This window comes from Poecilia formosa, unplaced genomic scaffold, assembly GCF_000485575.1.
Source record: "Poecilia formosa unplaced genomic scaffold, Poecilia_formosa-5.1.2 Scaffold32, whole genome shotgun sequence".
Lineage (NCBI taxonomy): Eukaryota > Metazoa > Chordata > Actinopteri > Cyprinodontiformes > Poeciliidae > Poecilia > Poecilia formosa.
In genome coordinates this window covers 1,557,189-1,570,616 of record NW_006799971.1, presented here as the reverse complement: position 1 = coordinate 1,570,616, position 13,428 = coordinate 1,557,189, and the positions used below count along the sequence as shown (strand labels likewise).

Here is a 13,428-nt window from a genome sequence, read left to right as displayed (position 1 = left end):
ACCCCTCCCGTTGGATGAGATGCCAGCAGCCTACTGTGTTTTTCAGCTAAAAATGTTTAAAGTTAACAAAAAATGTGAAAATGTAACGTGGTATTTACGTGTTATGAGAAGACATTAGCAACAATACCTAAACAACAAATATAACAAATGTTTCATCCTTTATCCATGACTTGTCACTTTCTTTGCCGGAGTTGTTAGCTTGCAGACCATTAAAGACAGGAAGTGACCACAAAGTTCCAGTGAATTAAAAAAATAAATAAATAAATACATGTGACCTCAATCTTCCTGTGTTCACATACTGACCGTACTATGTTGCCATTGTGCTTCTAACAGTTCTACTTAAGAGACTTTATCCCATCTCTGCTTACTGGTGAATAAAAGAACCTTTAATAAACAGACAAACAACATTTAGCCTGTTGTGGGAGCAAGTGAAGCCCAGTGGGAAACTCTGCTTAGTATGCATTATATTTTCATTGAAGTCAATAACCTGCTCCAAACATTTAAATAAAACAATAATGACTCTGTATAAATTCCCCAGTCTTAAATTATCAGTGATAGCCTCAGAAGAAGCAAGCTGCAACATTTGTCTTGTTGATGGAAAGAACAGGGTAAAGCGCGGATCACTGCAGGTCCCCAGCGGACACGCCCCCTCTTCCCTGGATGCAACATCAGTCCACTGGTCTGCCATCTTAAATCTCCGTGACAGCCGAGCCTGCTGCTGACAGGCACCCCAAGGACAAGCTGTGCTCTGTTAAACACAAGGCAGCCACCTTTGAAGCGCTGAGATGTGTGTGCACCTGTTAGTGTGTGTGGATGGAAGACTGACAGCTCCAGCCCGAGCCCGAGACACGCCGAGACAAAAGGTTCCTCCACTAAAGACAGCATCTTTAAACACCTCCACGGGAACAAGTTAGCAGCAAAACTACTTTCATGAAGACAAATACAAGGCAGTTTTGTTTACCTTGTCTTTTTCCTTTATACTCACAAATATTGAGATAATAAGAGTTAATTTTCTGATTGTCTCTCAGCGTGGGTTCGATTTAGCGTTTCATCCAAAAATATAATCCAAGGAGAGAACAAATGGAGCAAAACAAAACATAAAAATGAGCAGGAATTAGCTGCTCTAATTTGTTGAAAATATGAACATTTAGATCACGTCTCTAACTCACTCATCTTTGATAGGGGCAGGATTTCACATAGATGAGTTTAATAACTATAATATAATATTTAGAGACCTGCTGGGTTGATGGCAGATCAACAGCTCTTGGTTTCCTTCATCACAGGCCAACTCTTCCCCTATCCTGTTTTAATTCAATTGTATTCAAAAAATTAAAAGTTGTTGTAGCTCATTTCAAGAGTTATTGTAGATGGTGATGGAAGAAATGCTAGAGAACAACTTTACTGTTGCTCCTCTGACGTCATATATCAGAAGGACTTTTGTTCGAACCAAATTTATGCTTTAGAAAAATGTGGAGACCAAAAATCAGGCTGGCTGCATTGGTTAAACATGTAAAAATAAACTGCAACAAACCTTTTTTCAAATGATTTAGAAAGTGCAATTAGGAATTCTAAGTATGATGTAAAATAAAGAACACTCAGAGCACAAAGCATAGAATTAGACTAAATAGATTTGCCTTTATGGATTGGGCTTGTTGTCACTGATACCCGATCAAGAATTTTTGTCAATATCAGGACCGATACAGAAACTAATATCAGTGAATTTCTCTTAAACACGCCTGATTGCTCCACAGGTAACACTTGAAGGTGAAACCATATAACGGGTAAAGACTAATAAAGGCTGGCAACAGAGAAGAAGGAGGAATGATGAGAGCTTGGACTCTTATAGGATTTTTACTTTGGTTTTATGAGCATCGACAGACGGTTCACTGAAAGGGTTGACTCAGCCTCACTGACTGTTCTTTTAGAAGCATTGGGGTGGGAGGATGGGAGTGTGAGGGGGCAGTGTGGTCTGACTGCAGCACCCAAACAAACAGATTCCAGCTCGTTTTTCTGCTACAAGCAAACAATGGTGAGGCAGTTCAAACGCTGCAGGCGACGAGCCGGCCAGTCTGAATGAAGGTGGTTCATCCTGCTGCTGCGATTCACTGCACACTCCTTCCCCCAACATGCAGCCGCTGAGCTCGTAACTCAGCAACCTGCCAACTAGACGTTTGGGTTTTAGTGAAGCAGAGCCAAAGCCAGCTCCCTACCCGTCGGATCACCTTGGCGAGATCGACTCAGATCAGCAAATGCTGTGACTGGTGGGTTTATAATTAGCCATGGGCCCAGAGCCAACATTAGCATATGTAAAGGAGAATCTTTACATCCATAAAAAGCATTCCCCTCACCCCCACCATATGCCAAGAATGCCAAAAATCCATAACTGAATGAAAATGCACAGCATAGATACCTATAGGCAAGTTGCATGTTATTATTTACATCTGGAAATGTTGTGCAACGCTGGAGGGAAAAAAGTTAATTCTTTCACTTGCCATCTGTAGCCGCGTTGAGGCGGTAGAACAATTCAGTTAACTAAATGAAACATGGAGACGTAGGTATTAATTTGGCGTCACAGCAAAGGGAAAAATAACACAGACAAACCATTGAACAACTAAAAACCACTCGGATTCTTATTTTGTCTTCTTCTCTGTCAACTAAGCTGTAGGTCGCCTTTTTTTTTACTGAACCACAACACTCTCAATTCCACAGCACATCTACATGTTAAAGTTGTCAAAGTCAAGCTAGCACACTTGTCATACTTTCCTCTTCATCTTTTTTTTTATTTATTAAAACTTACACCTGACCTGTGAAATGTCATAGTCTTGTATGCAGCAAAGCTCCACAACCTTTTCTCTTTTATACATCACTCATTATATTGACGACTTGACAGCTAGTCATCGTCAGCAAGCAGTGTTTTTGCCCTCCAGCAGAGAGCCGAAGGATGGGATCTAACACGCATGGAGTCGCATTGCAACGCGTCTATAAAGAACTCCACAAAGATGGTTCCCGAATATGGATCTAATATTATGAAGAACAAAAACACAAGATATGTTCCATTTGTGTGCTTAGATGATCATTATAGATTATTGGTTAAACAGGAGTCCAACAGGGAGGCATAAACACTGATCTGCAACCTCTCCACACCTCCACCTCCTTTTTAATAAAGCAGCAGCTCAGTGTGACCGCTCCAGCTCCTGCTATGAATACCAACAGTGTGTGCAGGCGGATGCTGTGGAGCAGCGCTGCGAAACGCATCAACGTAAGAAGCCAAAACAGACTGGTGAGGCTCTTCAGGAGAAGATTGGATCTAGATACAGAGAAAAGTTTTGATCACCAGAGACACTGACAGCCTGCTGCTGTGAGTTCCTCCAGCTGAGACATGTGGTGAACATGCTGCCTTTCAAAACAACACAGGGCAAATCAAATATTTCTGTACATACGGCACTAGGAACAAGCAATCATAAAGTTTTTCATGTTTTATTACTGTATTTATTTCTTTTATGCCTGCATGACTGTGAATCAAATCAACACTGGAAAGCAAACTATTTATTGTGAAAAATTTTGAGAATAAGTTTGATTTATCGTTGTCATTAAAAATTTTAGTTATTGACGGTAAACAAAACAAAACTAAGTATGATGTAAATGTTATTTTTGATATTTTCTCCACCGCTTGTTCCACGAGCAAATCAATAAATATCAGTAAATTTGAGAATCTGTTAATCAGTTACGGTGTGCAGCTTATTGATATAAATCATAATGTTTGGTAGTTTATTGTGTTTTATTCTGTCACCATTAAACAGAAATGCTTTTTTCTAACAGGATTTAATCTGCAACAACAGCAGAGTAAATATTTCTGGAAAGAGGAAAAGTCTCCACTGATCACAGCTGTTATTGAGAATCAGCTTTGATTCTGCATGATGTCACATTCACTGATCATTTCCTCAGAAGAACATCTGGGACTCCAACACCTCACACTTCATCAGCTAAACACACGCTTAGACCTGGGATGATTCAAGCTCATTCCTGACTGTCTTTCTTTTAAATGTGACCTGTAATGCTTCCTCAAACAGGTCATGATAGGTCTAGAGGCTATAAAGAACGTTCATCACGTTTTCTGCACAAAATCATTCCTAGATAATTAAATTTTAGTCTATTTTGAGCTCCTCTCATAATGTTTTAGGGCCTCTGTATCTTTAAATGCAAATAAGTTTTTGCTGGCCACACCTCCCCAACTCAACATTCACACTCGCATATGAAAATGGCTGCAAACAGATGCTCAATTATCTTTGAAAAGCAGAAGTGAAGCCTCCTGAATAACCAACAAGAATGCAGCAAGTGGTTTCTGAATGGTAAGTTTCAGGCAAAAACTGCTGCAAAAATATTTCCATGTATCTTTGCCATAAATTGAAAACCAGCCTGGTGACCACTCTGACTCCAGAAAACCCAGCTCAAGAATAGAAACAGAACTACCTTTCCTGTGATGGCCGACCAGACCTTCAGTGTGTTGTCGTCGGAGCCGCTGACAATGCGGTTGCCGCAGAACTGGAGGCAGGTGATCACATGGTCGTCGTGTCCCTTCAGCACCTTGGGACAGGAGAGACAGGGTGAGACAGGATGAAGACAACAGGAGGTCGACAGTGGCGTGTCTCCAGGGGTCAGAGTGAGATAAGAGAAAAATGGAGGCCGTTTCAGAGGAAGTGTTTGGTTCTGAGTTTATATGCCCACACAGAAGAAAACAAAAACCTCAGGAAGATAATCTGTGTCCTAAAATGACCTCACGAAGTCCCAAAAGCAACTGCAACCTCCAAGGTTTCCTAAAGATTTTATTTTTCAGGGTCATGATGTGATGAAAATTTTCTTCACAGGTAAAAGATAAAACCAGACCTCAGACTGAAGAACACCGTCCTGAGAGCCTGCTCCGCTCTTATTTCAGTGGAACACTGCAGACGTGACTTATCACCATTTTCCATCAATTCCAACCCTCAGGCCTCGTTTGAAGCCGTTTTCTTTAACTTAAAGATGTCTGATAACAGATCTTCATCCTCATCTAACCCCATTGGGAATCAGTAGAGGAAGCTACCTTGGGTGATTTCAGGTCTCCTCTCCTCCAGTTGGTGTCTATCCTGTGCTGCCTGATGTAGGCGCTCTTCCAGGGGCTGTGGGTGAAGCCCGGCTTGGCCACCTTCCTTTTCCGCGGGGGCAGAGGCTCGTCGATACCTGCATGGAGAGAAACACAAGCTCAATGTGCTTCACAGTACAAAACAGCAGCAGTGACTAAGATCTGCACCGCCCTCAGCAGGGTGGTCACTGTGGTCAAACGTCAAGCTCAACACAAATCCTAACAAAAACACTCCGCAACTTTTCTTTAAAGGCAGATATTTCTGTCTAGATAAGAGCAAAGAAGCATGTTTTATTATATTATGACAAATATTTAACTTCCTTAATGAATACATAGTTCCCACATGACGCCACATTTCCTGCATCTGGGTTTCCCGCCACCATTTTGATAGGCGGAAGCAGCTTCCCACTTCAAGAACCGCAATGGTTGGATGTTGTTGGATTCAAGGGTGTAAAAAAAAATGCAATAAAACAGCAGAGAGACGTTTTCATCACATCATCTGAAGCTGAGCAAACTTTGTTACAATAAATTGGGAGTCGACTAGTGGCTGGCTAATATCCAGAGGAAACAAACACAGATCATCTAATACAGCACAGACTCACTCTGATCACTTTATTAGCAGTAAGGATGTTTTCAAATGTTTCTTAAAATAACTTAGTCAATAATATATAGAACAGGTTGCTGTCAAAATATGTACTTTGTAGACAAACCTGTGGACTAATATGACAAATCTATTTCTATCTACTTCTTCTGGCTGCAACACCTGTGACTGAACAAAGAAAATTACATTCAGAGTCGCTGCTGTACTTCAGCAAACGCAATCTCGGCTTTTGTGACCATATTTATAATCACATTTTTATAGACAGCACCTGCTCATATTAACACTCCTATTATTTCTTATGCGTCACACTTAGCAGGTAGCAGAGAAGGAGGCGCATTGTTGTTAATAATCTGATTATTAATGCATCTTTTGTCGTTTCTGGTGCTCACATTTACAATGTGTAGAGTAGAAAAATATTATTTTGAGGCACGGATCAACTATATGCACATTAAGTGCAACCACACATGCGGTCAATTTGTATGAATAGAGGAGAATTCAGCCTTCACTTCCAAAAATAAAAAGTTTTAAAGTGTCACTTCCCCGTTTGGTAAAACAGACAAGATAATATTTCATAGAAGTACTCTCCCATAATATCTATTACGGGAGGATGAACTTTGATTCAGGTGTGCAGTTGTTTGATCTTACAACAACTGCTTATCTTTAGTGAGACACTGAGTTCTTCCATCTGTCTGTTCATTTGCTGTTGGTCCAAATCAGTGTTACTGAGACAGCAATAAAGGATAAATTCAAAAAAATAATAACCTGCTTGAAATCAAACATGGATATGGAGCATAATAAAACACATTTTTACAGTGTAAACAAGGATCCAGTCTATGACGATGTATTCAGGAGCAGCTCTGTACAATTTCTGCCTGATGGTAATTTTTGCACAGTCATTTCTTTAGTGATCAGCTATAGCGGCCGGGTGGATTGCTACGGGTTACTGGCTCTTTCTGCTCTAATTGTCAGCTCCAGCCTGGCTCCACCATTGTTATTATTAGCTATCCTTACAACTGGAGCTCTGGCTGTTTCACTGCTTCCTGTTTAGTAGCAGATCAGTCTCAGCTGATCGACATTTTCCTGCGTTAACTTACACCATACTGGAACGGAACAGGACCAGAACAGCAGAACGGAACGTTGCGTCACATGAGCGGAACATCAGAACAGAGCGTCACAGAACAGGAAACTGAGTGTAGCAGGACAGGAAACGGGCGGGACATTGCATTGTTTGGAACTTTTCAGCCCGGGAAGCTCATCTAGACAGGTAGCTCAGACAAATCGAGCACCGTCTCTGAGTTCTTTGGGACGCTAATATTTAATCACTAGCTGTTAAGCTTGTGATGTGTGAGAGATCCCCCGACCTTTTTAAGTTGCTCTCCAACATCAGTCTGGTAGAGTTAGCGTGTTGCATTAGCAAGCTAGCATGCAGAACAACGCTTGTGTTCACCTTCTTGGCTAAAGAGATTGACTCATGCCATTTCTGGATGCCCTCAGCTCACTGGGTGATTCTACAGGGAGTGGACGAGCTACGTTTGCAAGTTTACATAAATTTTAATGCATGCTAGTATTTTTGAGTGATTCATTTTCTAGCATCCATTATTCCGACAGTCCCAGTGGGAAGCAGCCAGACTCACCCTCTTCCCTGCATTTCTCTCTCCACAGCAGGTTGTCCTCTGCCAGGATGCGCCAGTAGCGACACGTCTGCGCCGCTTGCAGGAGGTCCTTCGGTTCCAGGAATGAAAGTACGTACAAAGCCAGCTGTTGACGGACCAAGACAATGTTAGAGGGCTGCAAATTCACAACAGAACAGGACAGCAGGCAGAGGGCCAGGCGATACGAGGCGCTCACTTCTTTGGGCAGCAGGGAGATGAAGTCGCGTTGAAACTGCGGCTCGATCACCTGCATCATATGCTTGACCTGTGTGGGCTCACAGCTGTCGATCAGCTCATCCAGCGCTAGCAGCTTCTCCGGGCCGCTCCAGCTCTGCAGACAGCACAAGCAAACGTGGAGACAGGTTTCATTCAGGGGCCAGACACCGGCTGACAACGACACTGGATGCGCTCAGTTTTAGATGACATCATCATTAAAGCATCAATCTGGAAAAGGATGTAGATCACACCTGTCAAACTCAAGACCCGGGGGCCAAATCCGGTCCGACGTAGTTCTCTATGTGGCACTCTAGACTCCAAATTATATCAATATGTCCCTCCACTGTTTTGCAAATCCACAAAATTCATGCAAAATTCAATTTTTTTTTCCAGATTTTGCTGTAATTTTTTTCTCAAAATTGGCCAAAAACCAGTGTTTAAATGACTGCTGCCTTCATTTTACTTGATGTCAAGCTGTAGTTCATGATGAATACAGTGATAAATAAAAAGTCACATTTCACGTCTTACATTAGCACAAATATTGCAAAAAAAAATAATCTAATATTTCCAAATTAGCACAAGAAAATCTGTGATTTTGATTGCAAGAAAAACCCACAAAAACAATCAAGACATTCTGGATGGACTGAAAAGGTGTTCAATTATTTATTTTTAAGGAACACTTATTGAATTCTCAAACCAACAGATATTTATTGATATTTAAACAGTTCAATGGGTTCTAGCAATAGATTCTGGCACAACTGGCCCTTTAACAACATTCAGATTTTTGATAAGGCCCAAAATTTAAAATGAATTTGACGGCCTAATGTAGATGGAAGATGATGATGAGGTCAAAGTTCATTTTCAGCCAGTAAAGTATGAAGTAGAAGCAAACGGAGCTGACTGACTTCACAGAAGAATTAAAGGCTGACATTTCTATAAACTCACCGTTGTACTGGTGGAATTGAATGCAGTTCATCTTCCAGTAAAAAACTCGCAGCTATTTTATTGGATTGTCTATAATATGTAGTTGTTGATATTAAACACTGAGCCAGTTATAGACATTCTGCTGCACAGCGTAACAAGGCTCTATTGAACCAGATAGATGAGCCAAACACACTTTCTCTCTGATCTACTTCTGTAATAACCTCTGGTTTTATTTCCGAACCACATCACTTTGCAGATATTATTCAGAAAAAAAGAAAAGTGCGAATAGCAGGGCAGCAATACAAGTATTCACACATAGCAGTGCCTTAAAAGCATCGCCTCCACGTCTCTGAGCATGACTGGAGGTGAAAGCGTAAAAAGTGAAGCAAACAGAACACAGTTGTCCATCATCAGCTGCATTTCCATTGACTGTATAATTGCACGATTTGACATTTCAAAAATAAATGGGAACACGCCAATTTGGAAAAAAACTTGTCGATAAAGTTTTGGTGTTTTTTTTAGCCAAATCAAAATCGGTTTATTTTGCAAAACTGTGATGGAAACACTTTTTTCACATCACACGAGTCACGTGAGTCGTGTGATGTGATGTTTCTACTGGCGCAAACCATGAATGAGAAGATGGGAGGAAGTAGTTGGAGGATGATGACACAAAATGTTTTTAAAGCAGCAGTATTGTGTAAAATATAATTTTTTGAGCTTTACATCATATTATAATGTTATTCCCTCATCAAAAACATACATGAAGTGTTGCTTTGATTCTTTCATCTCTATGGAAACCATTCAGCTCTGCAAAACACCTGGGTGGACCTAGCGTTGCATTCAGACTAAGTTCTTCCTCAGAGCTAAAGTTTGCAAGTTTTCACCTCACCCAGCTCCTTCAGACTAGCGAACAAGATTTAGCAAACACCAGGGAAAACTGCACATCAGCTGAGGTCATTATAGGAGCCACTTCTCAGTGCAACACTGGTATAAACATTGTTAAAGGGTTAATAGAGGAGCCATGTTGTGATGATTTCCTGAAGGCGGAGTTTCAGAAGGAGCAGGAGTTTTTAAAGAGACAGAGGCCCAATTTCAAGGTATTAAATTACAAAGTCTATTTTATTTTGAAACATATTTCATTTATGTAGCATGAAGTTAACAGTTACTTGATTGTGCTAATTTCTCGCAATTGCTAAATTGTGTTTTTCCAATGTTGGCAGAATATAGGCTAATTTTTACGCACTTTTGTCATGGAAAGGCAGCAAGTGAGGCGTGGATGTGCTCCAGGTGTCTTGGGTTTTTCCACCAGTGCATCAGTGAAAAAGTTTGACACCATAAAGTTGCTTTGCAGCACCTTCATCTTCAACATCTCAACCATTTCTTCAGAACAACACTCTGAGGTGTTTGCTGAAGCAGGCAGATGCAGGTCCCCTGCCCTGGAAAAGCTGGGCTCTGACGCTGATTACAGGCGGGGTGGAAAATCTGGCTCTACACCTGTAATTTGGCAACTGAAAGGTTTAGCCGGAGGTGCTGGTTCTCAGGGTAATGAGGGGCTGCAGAGAGCTGCCCACAAACAGCGCTGAGCAACAGATAGTTAACTCTTACATCAACTCCAGCCACTGATCTTCAGCTTCAAACACGAGCTTCTCCTCCTCAGGTCCGTCCTCTCAACCCGAGATTAAAATGATTTTCTCTTCTAAAATTTCTACCTTGTTATAAACTGTCTTTCACAACTGCAGCAAAAATTTGGTGGACTGAAACATGATCAGAGGAACACTAGAATACACTTTTTACCCCCTGCATTTATTAGAGTATTTGTGGGGAACAAAATAGGGAACTGATATATATTTTTGTGATTCTTTGCTAGCTTACAGCCTACGGTATAAAACACGTTGTTTCTTAAATTCACCACAAACCAGTAATAACAGGAAAACACGTCCAGCCTCTACACATGGAACTTCATCTCCCTGTTGCCGTCAGAACAGAAATATTTTTGATGAAATAATGTTTAGAACAAACACAGAGGGGTCACAGGTCCACACAGCTATTAGAAGATAATAAGTCATAACTCTCTGTGGAAATGAAATCTATGACAAGTCATTACAGCTACAAAATCACCGGGATTATCAGGGCTAATAAGTTTATATTACATCTTATTTCCTTGAGGTCGGAGGTCATTACAGCTCCAGACTAACAAGACAGAAGTAAATTTTTCAATAAAAGGTTTTGGCGCTCGGATGATGTGGTTTTTCAGTTGTATCAACAGGAAGTGGTAGCAGGACGATGGCATGGCATGTTTTTAAAGCCTTATGGGAACAAACTTATGCATGTGTGATTGTAATTGCGTTTAAGCAAAACACTGTAATTGCGAGATTAAAAAAAAAAAGGTATTTTATCTACATTTGGTGCACATTTGTGAAATTGAGCTATTAGCTGTTCTACTCCTAACTGCACTGACTGAACAAATTAAAGTTGTTAATTAAAACATGTTTTTACATGTTTTACCAAGCTTGAAAGCTATAGGTGGACTTAAGTGTGCTGTACTGATGCAAAGTTACCAAATAAATTTTAAATTCAGTGCATTTATGTCTTTTTTTTTTACAAAAAAGAAATGTTTTAAGTCAACTCTGTTTGTCTGTATTGGATTGGTGTTGGCCGATCCTAAACCTCAGATATCTGTATCGGTATCAGAAGTGAAAAAATGGATCGATACATCACTATCAGAAACAGAGATAGGTTATCAGATTCAGGTGAAGCTTTAATAAAGAGCTAGCTCTCAACTAACTCATCTTTTCATTGCTGTTCTGTCCAGCAGCTTTGGCTCATCCCAATCCCTCACCACGATGCTCCTGATAATGTGCTGGGCCGACACAACAAGGCAACCAATTATGTGGGAGACTAAAAGCGCAGTGATTGGACGAACACCTGCTCTCTGACGGCCTGTCAGAGGTGGCTCACCTGAAATGTTCGGAGCCATTCCTGGAGCCCCGTAGGAGGCTGGATTGAGGTGATTCGTCGTCTCTGCTGGCCCTGGCCGTTGGCCGCTCTGATGTGGCCGAAGGTGGTGGGTGTGGCTGGACACGGGACAATTCCTGTTGGGCTGCAATTTACACACAACAAAGCACCTTTAAAGTCAGCATCGCCCCTCTTATTGCTCCTCTACAGGAAAGGAGCGCATGAACAGGCAGCAGAGGAAGCTCTGCTTTCAGCATCAACAATAAGGAACATATCACGGGAGTATCTGGCAATGCTTTGCTGCGATCCGGACAAATATTTAAATCAGTGCAGTAAGTTGATTAAGAAATGTAATCAAATTAATCTAGCACTGCCTAACTTTGTATGCTCACAATATAAATATGCACACACTTCTGGTTCTTGTAGGAATGGGGCCCTGGGCAAACCCCGCCTTCTGCTGCACTCCAACGGCAGAAGGCGGGAGTTCAAATGAAAAGAATTATCTGTTTGATTTCTTTTTTTATTCCAGCAGAAAGCAGTTTGTGTATTCTCCCAGTGCTCAACAGCAACTAAGGGAAACTTACTCCATTACAAATGCATACAAGTAGTAGCAAACTTGTTCAGGGGACAACTGACAGATAAGATATATTTTATTTTCTAGTTCTTAGGTGCTCTGCCCCTTTCTGATGCTGCCCTGCGCAACTGCCCATGTAACGCATATCAAAAACTGCCAATTTATGAATATTTTCAAAATAATGTTCGAGAAAATGTTTTATTGTCTCAAACCAAACATGTCTGAAGACTCTCAGGTTTCCATGTTATACTCTGGAAGGCTTAACGGAAATCATTTTGTTTTAAACGTTTAAATACAAATTAAATCTGGACATACACAAAGGTTTCTGCTGAGCTACATTTATTTTCAGTCAGAGATTTCATTTGATCAACTGTGCAAGAGCACATTTCTGTGGCAGGAGGTTTCTACAACCACTGATCCGGGTCCGGACAGCAGGAGAACCTCTCCATGCTTCAGGTTCAGTCAGCTGGCGGGAAAAACTGGAAGCCAGGGGGTCGGTTTCATTATCGATTCATTTTTAATGGCACGGGGAGCCGGTTACAGCGCACCGTTTACGCAGAAGAGGTTGTGTTGGGTTTGAATTTTAAAGCAGCTACATGTGATCTCATGCATTAAAGATCGAGTGCCAGAGGAACAAACGGCAGGCAGGACACTGCGGACGTAACCGGCCTCCCGCTGGAGGACGAACGCAGCTCCCAGAGTTCAGAACACTTGACATTTTCATTGGCACCGTTACACTATGAGGCAGATGGCAAACAAAGGAACGGCCAGGGCCTGGCGACCTCAGGAAAACGGCGGCGAGCAGGATCTCTGAGCATACCTCGGATACTCCGGGCCTTTGCAGGGCTTTTTTCCTGAAGGGAAAGATCGGACCTCTGGGCCATGGTCCAACTTTCTCTTCATCTGAGGAGAAAAGGAGAGAAATAAAGGGAGAACGTTAGAAAACATGACACCACTCAAGTTTATGTTCAGAAAGGAAAAAGATAAATAAATCACACTTCTTTTAAAGAATCAATCAATCAATCAATCAATCAATCAAATTGTATTTGTATAGCACATTTCAGCAGCAGGGCATTTCAAAGTGCTTTACATAATTAAAATAAAAGCAGCATGTGACATTGAATAAACAATGAGAAAGAGAGAGATTTTAAGAAAAAGAAACAGTGAGAAAGAGAAATAAAAAGAAATTAAAGTAAAGATAAAGAGATAAAAAAAAAGAAGGCAGTGTTTACAAGGAATTTACCAACAAACCTTTCCACAAAATGTGAAAACTAAAAACGCTTTTCATTTTGTACCTAATGATGAAGTGACAGACCAACGCAAAGCCTAAATGTGAATTATAATGTGACAATAAACACAATCACCATCATAAATAGTAGCAGCCTCG

At 41.1% G+C, this 13,428-nt stretch overlaps 1 protein-coding gene across 2 annotated transcripts in view; it reads right to left on the bottom strand.

The window, feature by feature from the left end:
• Positions 1–13,428, bottom strand: part of LOC103136412 (F-box/WD repeat-containing protein 7) — a 64,933-nt gene that overhangs the window by 13,919 nt on the left and 37,586 nt on the right. For both annotated transcript variants that reach the window (XM_016670292.1, XM_007549650.2), the window contains exons 2-7: positions 12,862–12,944; positions 11,471–11,612; positions 7,569–7,703; positions 7,355–7,478; positions 5,081–5,217; positions 4,471–4,584 (exon numbers count right to left, since the gene is read on the bottom strand). In XM_016670292.1, coding sequence (XP_016525778.1) covers positions 4,471–4,584; positions 5,081–5,217; positions 7,355–7,478; positions 7,569–7,703; positions 11,471–11,612; positions 12,862–12,944 — 735 coding nt within the window. The remainder of the gene's footprint in view (positions 1–4,470; positions 4,585–5,080; positions 5,218–7,354; positions 7,479–7,568; positions 7,704–11,470; positions 11,613–12,861; positions 12,945–13,428) is intronic.